General features: G+C 43.6%; 1 protein-coding gene across 3 annotated transcripts in view; it reads right to left on the bottom strand.

The window, feature by feature from the left end:
- Positions 1-14,677, bottom strand: part of CA10 (carbonic anhydrase 10) — a 492,493-nt gene that overhangs the window by 400,864 nt on the left and 76,952 nt on the right. For all 3 annotated transcript variants that reach the window (XM_040497096.1, XM_040497094.1, XM_040497095.1), the window contains one exon: positions 9,743-9,817. In XM_040497096.1, coding sequence (XP_040353030.1) covers positions 9,743-9,817 — 75 coding nt within the window. The remainder of the gene's footprint in view (positions 1-9,742; positions 9,818-14,677) is intronic.

Genomic DNA, 14,677 nt, shown 5'->3' with positions numbered 1-14,677 from the left:
TGGAAAGGCAACAGAAACAATATCTGATCCAAAAAATATTATTTCTCACCTCTCCTTTTGGAGATGTTAGCCTAGAACAATGTCTATTTCATCTTCAACTGTGATCGGTTTAGAATGAGCATTTTAGCAGCCTCGTACATATGAAGGAATGAGGGGCACAGCCCGGTACTGGTTACCATGTAGAGGAATGAAGGTCAAGGTGGTAGGGCCAAATTCCATGATGGCCCCCAAGATTCTCACCTGCTGGTGCACACACCACCTGAGCATGAATTGGATTTGTGTGAATAATTGTGTGAATAATTTCACTCCTGTGACTACGTTACGTGTTATGTCAGAGATGAAGGGACTCTGCAGATGTGAATGAGGCCCTCCATCAGCATAAGGAGAGTATCCTGGGTAGGTCTAACTTTTAAAAGAGAGTCCAAACCTTCCCGGAGGAGAAAGGAGAGATTCAAAGCAAGACAGTTTCTTCTTGGCCTTCAAACAGTCGGTCATGCTGTGAACTGCGGAGACGGGCCAGCCTACAGGAGCTGAGGGCATCAGTCCTACAACTGCAAACAACTGAATTCTGCCCAGAACCTGTGTGAGCTTGGTCCCAAATGAGAAGCAACGGGACTGACACCTTTCACAGCCTTATAAGACCCTGAGCAGAGGACCTAGCTGAGCCATGCCTGAACTCCCATGGAAACTGCAAGACAATAAAATACCTGTCTGTTTACACACATTTAAACTCCTAGATGAATGGTGATTGGCTATGCAGCAATAGAAAACAAATATAGACACCATCTGCTCTATGGAGGAATAAGAGGCAGGTGTGACCCCTGGCAGGTCACCCCACGTCACCAAGCACCCACCACCCAGCTTCCCTCCCTAGGAGGGCTGCAGGGAGAAAAGAGAGCTCACGTTCCTTACCCATGTCTATAGGAGCCTTTCCCAAGCCAAGAAACCTGGCCATTTGGAACAACGCAGGTAATTAGGTATCAGTGCTAAACTACAGGTGACGCCAGCAACAGATATTATTACTGTCATCTTCTAACAATCTTGAGGTTTTAAAACTCCCCAACAAGGAAGAGGTGGGAAGCTGTGCAGGCTGGGAGACTTTACTGTCCTGAGCGAACCATCTCTACTTGATTTTGAAGAATATACCAGAACATGGTGAGCCATCTGGCTCTACCAGTGAGCCAAAGCAGCCTCCTAATCCCACCCATGATCAGAAATGAAGCTTTGAGTTTCTCTATTCATCATTCAGACAGTTAGAAACTCACTTTCATGATTCCTTGGTGCTTGCCGGATCTCCGAGGAAGAGTGAATTGCTTACAACTGCTTACTCTCCTTCCATTGTTCCGGGATCCTCATGCAGAAACTTGAAGTGTGGCCCAACCAAGTGTGATCTGGCTCCTGACCACCTCCGGTCTCAAACCACTTTGCCTCTGACACTCTACACTCAGGCCACAGTGAAGTTTGCTCCGTTTCTAATGCACGCCATGCTCACGCATGCATGCCTCTGAGACTTTATGCAGGTGCACTCTTCTGCCTGGGACACACCTCTAAGCCTATTTGTCACATCTAGGGCTCCTGAAACCCTTCCACATTCCCAAGAGATACCAGCACTAGGAGCATCTCCAGTTCTAATGAGGCAATTAAGGTGGGTTCCTGGATGGCCTCTGGATGGGGGCTGGTCAACAGAAAGACCAAGCCATGATTAGAAGCTTAGAATTTTCAGCTTCTCCACCCCACCAATTCCTCCATAATGTGGAGGGCAACTAGAAATAGAGTTAGCAATCGATCGTGCTCACCTGATGAAGCCTCCATAAAAATCCCCATGGCGGGGTGTTTGGAGAGCTTCGAGGCTGGTGAACACGTTCACGTACTAGGAGCGTGCACACCCCAACTCCACAGGGACAGAAGCTCCTCTCCCTGTGTATTTCTTCAACTGGCTGTTCATCTGTATCCTTTATAACATCCTTTAATAAAGTGGTAAATATAAGTGAGTGTTTCCCTGAGTTCGGTGAGCCACTCTAGCAAATTAATTGAACTGGAAGAAGAGATGGTGGGGACTTCTGATTTGTAGCCCAGTCAGGCAGAAGTTGTGGGTAACCTGGGGACCTATACAATGTGTAACTGGCATCTGCAGTGGGGTGGTGGCAGTCTCATGGGACTGAGCCCTTAAGCTGTGGGATCCGACACTAACTCCAGGTAGAAAGTGTTACAACTGAGTAAAATTAAAAGAAAATCAGTTGGCCTTGTGGAGAATTACTTGCTGTGCGAAAAAAACCTCCACACATTTGGTGACCAGAAGTGTCAGCAGTAAAATGTGAGGAGGGGACACACGTGGGAAACTGGAGGTTTTCCCAATGCACCTTTATAGCCCATACAGCCCATATAGTTTGTCGTGCTGTGTCTATTTTGATGCTGCTGCTGGTGCTGTCCACCTGGCTTCAAGGAGCAGTAACTCCTCTGTTCTGATCCAAGTTGATTTAGCAAACGTGGAGGTCCCCCCCACCCCGGCTGTATGCAACGTCTGTGCTATGTTCTGGAGGGGTAGGGGTAAAAGGACATGAGGCCCCTGTCCCTGGAGGCTAGACCCTCCTCAGAGCCCCCACTGCTCCTATCTTAGCTCCCATCTCCCTCATTCTGAAGCTGGCACTAGTTTTCATCCCTCCCTTGGCCCCCCCAAAACCTTTAGGGTAGCATCTACACTGACAGCTGGTATGGCCTTCCATGACTGGACCCCTGCTGCCCTCCTCAGCCCTAACTCCCCCTGAGCTATCTGCACAGTGAGCCCCTCTCTTCCCAGACTCCTCCCCTTTCTGAAACACCATTTCTTCCCTTATTCCCCTCGCAGAATCATTCATACATGTTACCCTTGGGGACTCAGTCCAGGCATTTCATCTGCTGGGAAGTCCCCTCTGTGCTTTCTCGAACTGGGTAGCCCCAGACACCCTCCATGGCAATCCTGGAAGTGCTATAGCATGATGGAGATTCTCTCTCTCTCTCTCTCTCTCTGTCACTATCCTCGGCTCCTTTAAGCCACAGTGGAATGTTCTTTGTGTCTTTATCCACCAAGAATCAAGTATGGCCATGCTGAAAGCAGGCATCCAGAGACAGACCGCAGAATGAGTGAATTCAAGAGCTCACATTCAGCAACCTGAGAGCGACCCTTAGGAGGTGGTGAAATGGAAAAGAGGTTCTTCACCTGCTCCAGGGTTTCATAAAATTCTAAAAATATGTACCCCCAGTGTCATGATTTAAAGCTTTAAAATGGAAGCAACCCCTTGATTCTGATGTCCTAGTCTGACCAGAGAAAAAGAAACTTCCCATCCAAACATTGCCATGTGAAGCAGGTGTTGGGAGTGAGAAGCTACTTAGTACTTTTAGTGACTGTCTCTCCCACTAGATGGAAAGAAGTTAGAGGCCAACTCCTTTTTTTTTTTAAATGTTTATTTATTTATTGAGAGAGAGAGAGAGAGAGCATGAATAGGGAAGAGGCAGAGAGAGAGAGAGAGAGAGAGAGAGAGAGAGAGAGAAAATCTCAGGCAGGCTCCATACTCAGCACGGAGCCCAACTCGAGGCTCAGTCTAATGACCAGAACCATGAAATCAAGCCCTGACCCATGATCAAGAGTCAGACGCCTAACTGACTGAGCCACCCAGGTGCCCCAGAGGGCATCTCTTTTTTAAAACCCCAGGTCCCAGCATAGTGCCTCCTCCATAGAGAATGCCTGATTCCCCCACTGTTTTGGATAAATGGAATGTGAAAAGACAGTATTTGGCACAAATTTTTCTGAAATGTGTTAAATGTGTATATTTATGCTAAATGATAAATGTGTTATCTACATGTGTGAAAGAGAGATATACTTTAAATGTCACTAAACAAACCCTATGCTGAATCCTTCCATAACATGATTAACCCAGTTTTGGGGTTTTGTTTTTAGGATTTTTTTTTTTTATTATTTCACAGTATTAGTACAGGTGCTTGCCATCTCTTGCCTGGATGATTAAAAAAGAAAGAAAGAAAGAAAGAAACCACCTTGAGGCGCTAGGGTGGCTCAGTCAGTTGAGCGTCTGACTCCAGCTCAGGTCATGATCTCACAGTTCTTGAGTTCGAGCCCCGTGATGGGCTCTGTGCTGACAGCTCAGAGCCTGGAGCCTGCTTTGGATACTGTGTCTCCCTCTCTCTCTGCACCCCCCCACCCCCCCGCTCACACACTGTCTCTCTCTCTCTCTCTCTCAAAAATAAACATTAAAAACAAAACAAAATCACCTCATGAATCCTTTTGCCTCTGCTATTCTTTTCAAAATACAGTATACATCTCCATTACTATAGTCATAGCTGGGTTGTTTTTTTTTTTTTTAGAGGAGGGGGAGGGAAACACAGGATCTTTTTTTTTTTTTAAATCTTTATTTTTGAGAGAGAGAGAGAGAGAGAGAGAGAGAGCAAGCATGAGACAACAGAGAGAGAGGGAGACACAGAATCCAAAGCAGGCTCCAGGCTCTGAGCTGTCAGCACAGAGCCTGACACGGGGCTCGAATTCATGATCCACGAGTTCATGACCTGAGCCTAAGCCAGATGCTCAACTGACTGAGCTGCCCAGGCACCCTGAGAGAGGATGTTAAGTAGGCTCCATGCTCAGTGTGGAGCTTAACACAGGGCTCAATCCCATAACCCTGAGATGATGATCTGAGCCAAAACCAAGAGTCAGGTGCTTAACCAACTGAGCTACCTGTGTGCCCCAATAGCTGGCTTTTTATTTTTTTTAATTTTTAAAATTTTTTAATTTTTTTTACCTCTCCTTGACTTTTATTTTTTTTTTTTCAATGAAAAAATGACGATGAAATTTATTGTCAAATTGGTTTCCATACAACACCCAGTGCTCATCCCAAAAGGTGCCCTCCTCAATACCCATCACCCACCCTCCCCTCCCTCCCACCCCCCATCAACCCTCAGTTTGTTCTCAGTTTTTGAGAGTCTCTTATGCTTTGGCTCTCTCCCACTCTAACCTCTTTTTTTTTTCCTTCCCCTCCCCCATGGGTCTCTGTTAAGTTTCTCAGGATCCACATAAGAGTGAAAACATATGGTATCTGTCTTTCTCTGTATGGCTTATTTCACTTAGCATCACACTCTCCAGTTCCATCCATGTTGCTACAAAGGGCCATATTTCATTCTTTCTCATTGCCACATAGTATTCCATTGTGTATATAAACCATAATTTCTTTATCCATTCATCAGGTGATGGACATTTAGGCTCTTTCCATAATTTGGCTATTGTTGAGAGTGCTGCTATAAACATTGGGGTACAAGTGCCCCTATGCATCAGTACTCCTGTATCCCTTGGGTAAATTCCTAGCAGTGCTACCGCTGGGTCATAGGGTAGGTCTATTTTTAATTTTTTGAGGAACCTCCACACTGTTTTCCAGAGTGGCTGCACCAGTTTGCATTCCCACCAACAGTGCAAGAGGGTTCCCGTTTCTCCACATCCTCTCCAGCATCTATAGTCTCCTGATTTGTTCATTTTGGCCACTCTGACTGGTGTGAGGTGATATCTGAGTGTGGTTTTGATTTGTATTTCCCTGATGAGGAGCGACGTTGAGCATCTTTTCATGTGCCTGTTGATAGCTGGCTTTTTAAAATACACATCACTGTGTCTCTCTAGAGCTTAGGGGTGTCTTGTAATTCCTCTACTTTTAAAGGGACTGTGTCTAAGCTCTTGAACACAAAACACAGAGTCCCATAGCCAGGCCCCCTTCTGGCCTCCTCACATATCAAGCTCCATGGTGTGCTCTGTCCTATAGACAGTGCCCGTATGCATGGTGCATTTCCACCCCTCTCTGCCAGTGCTATTTGCTCTGATGTCCCCCTCCCCCTTCTCCTCCTTTTCCACTGAGAATCCAGAATCTGGAAGAATGCTTTGGGCTGCAAGTGACAGAAAGCCTGACTCAAAACAGCTCCAACAGTAAGGAGTCTGTTATCTGACTTAAGAAAATCAATGTTGAGGCAATTCCACGGTTAATTTAATGCTAAGTAAGCCATACAAGATCTGGGTTCATTCCAAGTTTCTGTTTTACCATCTTTGGTATAACTTTTGTCCCCACCATGGGTAGAATTGTTTACCACAGGCTTATGTTTATGTTAGTGAATCAGTCAGGGTTTTCCAGAGAAACAGAACCAATAGTGTGTGTGTGTGTGTGTGTATGTGTGTACGTGCACCCCATCTGTATGTGTCTATGTGTAAAGAGAGATTTATTCTAAGGAATTGGCTCATTTGATTGTGGACACTGACAGATCTGTAACTTGCAGGGCAGGCTGGCAGGTTGGACATCCAGAGAGGAGATGGTGTAGTTTGAGGCCAAAAGGTTCTAGAAGCATAATTCCCTCTTTCTTGGGGGAACCTCAGTATTTTTCTCTCAAGGCCTTCAACTGATTTGATGAGGCCCACTGCCATTAGGGAGAGTAGTCTGCTTCAGTTAAGCTCCACTGTTGTAAATGGTAATCTCATCTAAAAAAAATCTTCATGGAGACATCAAGGATAGTGTTTGACAAAGTATCTTGGTACTGCAGACCATCCAATCTGATGCAGGAAATTAGCCATCATGATGTCTAAATCCATCAGTCTCAAGAATAATATGAAATCACCATGATTGGGGTAGATATTAATCAAGAGTAACTTTCTGGGGCTGGGGAAGGACTCCTTCTGAGCCATGACTGTCTGGGAGGGGTGAACACAAATCAAATCGGGGCTCTGCCTGCAAAGTAGGCTGTAGTTAGGGGTGAGGCTAGATGAAGGTGTGGATTTGAGCAGGTAAACAAAGTCTACTAGTCAACAGGCAGGCAGAATCACAACACTTTATAGGCTCCTTTACATGTTCTCTAGACCCTATTAGAGGCCTTGTTACACTGAGTCATGGGTTTATGGCTTATCTTCCTCTTGAGATAGTAGGTTCACCCTTGAATAATAACTGTGTACCCATTACCTCTTTATCAACAGCCCCATACATGGTTCTCAGCACTAGGAGCCTACCCCATAGGTGCTTTGAACTGACCGAAGTGGGTTATTCTTGTGCTAAATCAACCCCAGGCTTGCCACTCTTAGAGAAGTCCTATATTTCTACGCACCACAAGCTGTTGAAATCACAGATTCACAACTGTTATGCCAACTGACAATTATTTCTAGATACTCTTGTAAAGAACTTACAGGGCAATAAAACTTGTCCAAATCGTCTCGTCATACAGAGTTCTCTTTTCTTTCACACATCCATACCATGAAAAAAAATCCCAGTGGCAAATCAAGGAACACTGTCAACCTTATATTCAGCAATGATAATAAGAGATAAAGGGTCTCTTTATTGCCCTAAGCACCAATTTAGATAAAGTAGGTCATTTGGAGTCTGTCAGATGTTAGGGCCTCAGGTCCAATTACTTAATTCAAAAATTCTCATGACTCTTATCTTTTTTTTAACAGAGTGGAGTGCCCCAAAGTTTAGGAAGTAAAATCATCAGCTACCAGTCTTCTGTACCAGGAAGCCAAAGGGCTTTGAGATCACTCAATGCAAAGGATGATCAAGTCACTTCTCAGTTGGCCACTGCATCCAGACCAGTTGCGTTCACCCATCCCGGGAACAATTACTAAGCATCCCCCATGTTCTACGCATCATGAGAGACCTTCACTTGCATTATTATATTTCCAGTTTATGGCTCTCTGCCTTTTCTGAAGCAGAGGAGTATCAGATATCCAACTACATTGCTACCGATAAAATAGTAATAGTTACATCAAGAACAACTGATATGTCCTGCCTCACACCATGCACCACACATTACCATAAGCACCTTATCTGCATTATCTAACTTAATCCTCACAAAACCTCATGAGGCTGACTGAGTCCTTATCTCCATTTTAACAGATGGATAACCCAAGGATCTGAGAGTAGGCAGGCAACTTGCTGACAGAACTACCAACAGCCATAGAACCCAGACTCAATGCCAGGTCTGCCTGGCTCCAGATTCCACTCTCAGACCTCCGCACCTCACTGCTTGCCATATAGCAGGTTTTATTCATTGTATCTCATATAAAGCTGGAAACGAGGGGAAGTTTGACTTTTTTAAATCAACACGTAAAAGGAAAGATAAAACTTCTTTCCTGTGGCTGTCTGAGAAGCAACTGCCAAATCAAAAGAGGACCTTGCAAGCGTGTAGAGAAGGAATGTGTCAACAGAGCGGAAAACATCAAAAATAAAATGTGGGGCACAAGAGCAAAACTTTGCACCGCCTCTTCCATATTATCCATCAACACTTCAGTCACTACAGAGGATATTATTAGTTTAGCAGGACTCATTATAACCTGAAGGGAATGCCCTTTGTGGCTCTACTCCCATAATCACAAAGCACATGAGTGTCATTATAAACACAACTTCTGGGATGTCTCGAATATGGGAAGCAGATTCCTTAGAAACACAATAAGCACTCCATTGGAAAGGGATGTCTCCAGTTGTTATGGATAAAATGCCATGTATCTATATCATACCATATGAATATAGCACGTGTCAATTAAGTTGTTCCAAGATTATTATTAGAAACCCGATCGTTTCTGGGTGAATTAATCAAGACCAGTTTCTATGCCCACTGGGCCAAGGGATAAGTGTACCAGAGTAAATTTGTGCAGTTAATAATATCAATTTATGAGGCTATTTGGCAGCCAGCTGGCTTTTTTGTGGGTCACCCACTCTCCCCCACCAAGCTGTTTCCTCTTCTTGGAAAGCCCCAAGAGCGTGTATTACCGTCCCACGGCACAACCAAGAAAGTGATGCTCCAAGGGCTTTAACAACTTGCTGAGCTCTGCACAGGTGATGTAATGAACTCTACAGAAGAACAGGCACAGGCCATATAGCAGCCAAGAATGAACCAGGGGCACTGTTCTTCCCACCTGCCACCAACTACAAAGATCTCCACTGACACTGGAGCTTTCTGTTCTTAGGGCCTAAGTGGGGGCTCCATACTCGCTTCTCTCAAGAGCTTCCTTTCTTACCTTCCCACATCTCAGCAGTTTAAAATATGTTGACATATCTCACCTGCCTTCCCCTCCATCCTTCTCCTTACCATTCTTGCTCTTTCTCTCGCCTCTCTCCCCACGGAAGTCTGATACAGCAGAAAGATGAGGTGAGAGTGGTGGGGAAGACAGGAGAACTCTCCACCTTCCTTCGAAACTAGAGTCATGGCTTTAATTTCTGGCTCTGCCTTGTCTTCAGTTCTGTTCCCCCAATGCTGACGGCATCCACTCCGCCTGTTATTTTTAGCCTGTGCTTGGCTCCATGTGCTAAGTCCTGACCACAGATGCTACTGAAGTGACATCAGTGACAGCATGCATCCCAGCAAGCCTCACTGTCATGGTCAGCCTTTCCAGCCTTCCTGTTTCATCAATGTTCAAAGATGGCTCTTTCTCGCTTCACCGAACTCCAGCAGACAGAGCTTCGACACTCTGTCCTCCCCTGGCCTCTCCCTGGAAGAGCCACCTGCAGAGGGAAAGTCCTTGGCAGGTAGGCTCAGATGGAAAAAGGTGGTCTTGCCTAAACCGCCACTCCTGAGCAAACCTTCCCCGGATGGAGCATTCACCTGAAGTGGCAGAGGAACCCTGCTGCTTCTGGTGAGACCTTTCCTGCCATGTAGCAAATGCAAAATTCTGGAAATAACATTCTATTTCATTCAAATTCTTTCCTTAAAAATAAAATGACAAGAATAAATGTGTCTTTACCTGGAACAAAGCTTCCCTGGACCACCTCCTTGTACGCCCACCAGCCTTCATGGATTTTTGGTGAATTCTGTTGAGCTAAAAGGGGGAAGAGAGGAAGAGAGATTAAGAGAATAGCAGACAATCCTTTGGTCCTGGCCACGTAAGAAGGGTGAATAGACATACAGTACTCCTTTTCTACCCACAAGCCATCCAGCATCCCTCCCTCTTCTTTTCTTTAAAACAGATTATTAACCTGTAAATATACTGTCATTGGGTTTTTATACAAAGCACTCAAGAGAGGTCTATTGAAGAGAAGTAGACAGTAATTATGTATTTAAACCTATCTGAATTCCCCCATCACTTGTCTCTACCTCTGAATCACCTCTTTTCCACACCTGCCCCTACACTCATGTACACACACACGCACACACACACACATACACACACACACACACACACACACACACACACACACACACACCACTCAGATTGAGGCTGATCCCATGCACAAGCCAGGCAAGAACTCTCCATGTGCACAAACCCCTTAGGAACAGAGAGGGCATAAGGCATTTGCTAAAAGGGCTAGGCTAAAAGAGGGAAGTGTGCAATTGGCCAGCTTTCCTCAGGTTCCAGGAAAATGAAAACAAGAATATAAACAATCATGGTGAGAGGTTTTGACACCATGAAGAGAAAAAATGTAAAGCCCAAGTAACTGGGACAGAGCATAGGGATCTGTGAGCTCATGCTGACGTGATCTCAGGATAATCTCTGACCTTATGACAGATGGTGGGTGAATTGGGGCGATTCTATTACATGTGGGTATACACCCAAAGTGCAGATAATACAGACTTGTGTGGATCCCTTTACTACTGAACAGTATTCATATTTCAGCTTCCCTTCACACTGGAAGAAAATAAGGTCATTTCAACCATATTTGTAATCTGGCAAGTAAATAGAAATGTTAAACCTTGACTTTTATTTCCTTTCTTTAAATCTTATTCTTTTTTTCAGGCTCCTTCAGACTCATCATTCTGAGTTAGAGATAATGACACAAGACAATGTGTCTGAAAGCACAGTTTTGTGTAGAGAAAGGATTTGCCAAATTAAACTTAATCTTCCACATGAGCTCCAATTGCTTAGATACACGTGTCTTCCCAGAGTGAAGATACTTTTTCTGCCTATGACCTTAAGGCCCCTGAGGCTTGCAGCTCTGTGATGAAGAAGGGTTTATAACACAGGATGAGTGAAAGAGAAGCCAACTCCTTCTGGAGTTGACAATGAGGTTTGGTGTCTTCAGACACGACCAGAACAGGAACAAAGAACCTATTGAAGGCTCTGGAAAGGTATCACCTTGGAAGTCACCCAGTACAAATCTAGGGCTTTGGGATGCATCAAAGTACCCTGGGTTACCCAGTACCCCACTTCCAGGTGGAGTGGATAGAGAGCTCAGATGTTCCCACAGCCCTGGAGGAAGCCCTAAAGGCAGGGGAGTTGAAAGCCAGTGCATCTGTCCTGGGGCCGCAGGCAGGAAGTGGCCTCAAAGCAGAGGCTGCAATGGCTTTGTCCAGCCAAGGACAACAGAGTTAACAGAGACTCCACATATTTGTGTCACTAGGCAAAGACAAGGAGATTTGAAGTCAGCCAGGAAATCTTTACATCTGATCAAGTTGAGAATCCAGATCAAGACTTACATGGTTGGAAAGTTTACCAAGTAGGTGGACAAAGGACACTTCTCAGGTTCAGCACAATTCTAATGCCTTCTTTGAGACCTGACATTGTCAGATCCACTCTTACCCTCCTTCCCAGCTCACGGGAGGGAAAGAATGGAATGCCAAAGGCTCAGAAATCTATGAGATCAGATTCACCTACTGTACTCAGACCCAGGGGCTCATTTTTGAAACATTTTGTAATGCTCGCCTTGATGATAAGTAAATAAAACTTATAGGCAGTACATTCTACAAAGAAAGAAAGAAAGAAAGAAAGAAAGAAAGAAAGAAAGAAAGAAAGAAAAACAACTCTGATATTTCACTAAACCTCAGCTCAACTCTGCTGCACATGAAGCATGTCCCAAGCCTGGAAGAAATAAAACACATCTGAAAGCCCAGAAGTATTGAATAGCAAACATCACCTAACAGCTTTGCATTACAGATAAGCCAGGATTGATTTTCCCTACCAAAAAAGACAAGAATTTCTGAGTTTTATAAAAAGGCACCAAATTTTATCCAATCAGGATTCTTGCCTGTCTTGAACAATTTTAACCATAAATGCAGCTTGCTTGCTCTTTCTTTTGCTTGCTTGCTTTTTAATATGGCCTTCTTTCTTTATTCTCAGAGGTAGTTGTTGGGAAAACCATAGTCTCTTGTCTATATTTATCATTACAAGTAAAGATCTGCACAGCACTAAAAACTGTTTTATATTAAATATTTTTACCAAGCTGTTTTACAAAAACCTTTGTTGCTAGTACTTACACACATCCATTTCAAAAACTAACGTAGTGCTTTAGCTATAATGTAAAGGATAGATGAATGTAATTCGAAATAATATATATTTGTGCATGCTTGAGCCTGACGCATTAAAACGGACACTGGTAAATGATCATCTACTAAACAAAGATGGCCCACTGACTGTTTTGGTACCAGTCAAGAGCTAAGAATGGTTTTGCATTTTTAAGTAGTTAAGAAAATAAAAAAGGATGTATTGTGACATGTGAAAATTATATTAAATGGAAATTTCAGTGTCTATAAATAAAGTTTTATTGAAACACAGACATGCCCACCTATTTACATATTGCCTATGGCTGCTTTCTCACTAGAATGGCAGAGTTGAATAATTGTGACAGAAACCAAATGGCCCGCAAAACTTAAAATATCTCCTATATGGCTCTTTACAGAAAGTTTGCTGATTGTTAATTTATACACATAATTTCAAAAAACAACACAGTGTAATGCTTTACCTGTAATACAAAGGATTAATGCATAATCTGTAATAAAAAATATATATTTCAGTTTATAAATACTTGGTTGTTATGCACCAGAAGAATGAAGAAGTTGGATGCTTGATTGAAACAGGAACAAATAATACGGTGGTACTGTATCTGGGAGGCCACGATCCACAGGTGGCATTGCTCTTGGTGGTCTGATTTTCCAAAATACTCAACAACTCTTGGTAAAGTTCAGAACAAAATAAAGTACCATCTTCCCTTGATATACACAGTATTTGCACTGCCGAAGAACAGGGTATACTAAAACTATGTGAGAGATATTCTGTTCATAGACAACATGGAGTTTGTAAGTTCAGATAAATAAAGATTTACCACTCACTTGAATGTCTGCTGGGACATGGGGCAACGTATCACTGTCTGAAACCGTCAAATACGTTACAGAGCATATTCTCTGCCCACCTCGACCCAGTTGGTGTCAAATGCAGTATCTTTCATTAAAACAATCTCACCATGCCCTTCTTGACAGTCATTGACCTAATGGCATTATTTATAGCATTATTTACATATGCTAAATGAGTGAGGATAAAACATCATGTTGAATACTGATCAGAGGAGACTGTTTTCCCTAAAGGTCTATCAATTGTAGTGTCAAGTCCACATGTCATCACCACGTTGTATATTCAAGTATTTTTTCTGCTTTTTCCTGCCATTTGACCATATCCTCAAGAAACTATCATTTCCAGTGAGGAAGAAAGAGAAAGCAAAGATGTTTGCTCTTAAGACGACCACAAAGGAAAGCTGATTCCAACACAGTCCTGAGTAAACTAGTCAACTAAGTTTTCAGATTTGTAGATACATTTTCTCTCTCTCTCTTCTCTCCGTGCACACCCCCCCACCCCCCACGCCACACACAGAGGCCGTTTAAGGAAGACCTATCAGTCTGACTGAAGCACTGATTTAAGAGATGTGATTTAAAAGGTAGAAGAAAATAAAGTCTTTGGATAATTAAGGGTATTGCAACTGACAAATGTATCACTGAAAGCTTCTGTCCCATTCAGAAGGCTGCAAAAAGCCTTGCTCCCACTTCATTCTTCCTCGGCCAGCCCATCCATTCAGAAGTGAAATTATGTAAGACTTTAATAGGCGGCAAGACAATCAGATCATCTGAATGAAGTCTGTTATAATGATAGAACTGCATAGTCTCTGTTTGCTTTCTTTGACATGCCTTGTGAAGGATCCAAACTCGCCCTGCAAAAATCCATCAGCCTGAGCTGAGCCCACTTGCTGTCCATCAATTACAAAATACGATGCCTGCAGGCTAGATTTGAAGAAAAGCAAGGTGCTTTATATAATGTGTTTTCAAAAGCCCTTGTATGCCCTGTCTGGCCTCATACTGTTGGGCAATGTGGAAAGACAGCACAGCACATTGTAAACGCACCTCATTGAAAGCCCTGCTACAGTAACCATGAGTGTTGCAACAGAGCTCAGGGAGAAATACTGGCTTTCCATTTTAAATCTTCCTAGCCAGATCCTCCATTATCACCTGTTGTTTCCATCTGATACCCAGTGAGTGGAGAGCCGGTTGAGAATTCCTCACAGCAAACAGGTGAACAGAAAGCAGCCTTAGCTGCTGCAGCACTCTGCCGGTGGATAGGATTTCTTTACTTAACGTGCAGCCAGCCCTTGGGAAAGATCCAGGTGTCTAATCAAAAAAAATTGTGTTGACAGTAAAAGCTGTCATCCCTGCCAGATGAGGAGAGATATACATAGCAAGGGCCCCTCTCTTGATAGTAAGGAAAACATATTTCAATGTTATTCTCCTTTTTTTCATTGTGGCAGTTTGAGAACTTGTGAGTTTCAAAAGAAAACTCAGAATCTCCGCATTTGGAAAGAGACACAGAATTCATTGCTCCAATCTCCTTCTGGGCATTTGAGGAAATTGACGAACAGAAGAGGGCCGCCACTAAAAAGAAAAAAAAAATGTATATGGTGTCTTAGAACAAGAGTCAGCAAAA

This window comes from Herpailurus yagouaroundi, unplaced genomic scaffold (genome assembly GCF_014898765.1).
Source record: "Herpailurus yagouaroundi ecotype Mexico unplaced genomic scaffold, PumYag 189, whole genome shotgun sequence".
Classification (NCBI taxonomy): domain Eukaryota; kingdom Metazoa; phylum Chordata; class Mammalia; order Carnivora; family Felidae; genus Herpailurus; species Herpailurus yagouaroundi.
Note: the sequence above shows the minus strand (reverse complement) of the source record. Positions and strands in the feature narration are given on the sequence as shown.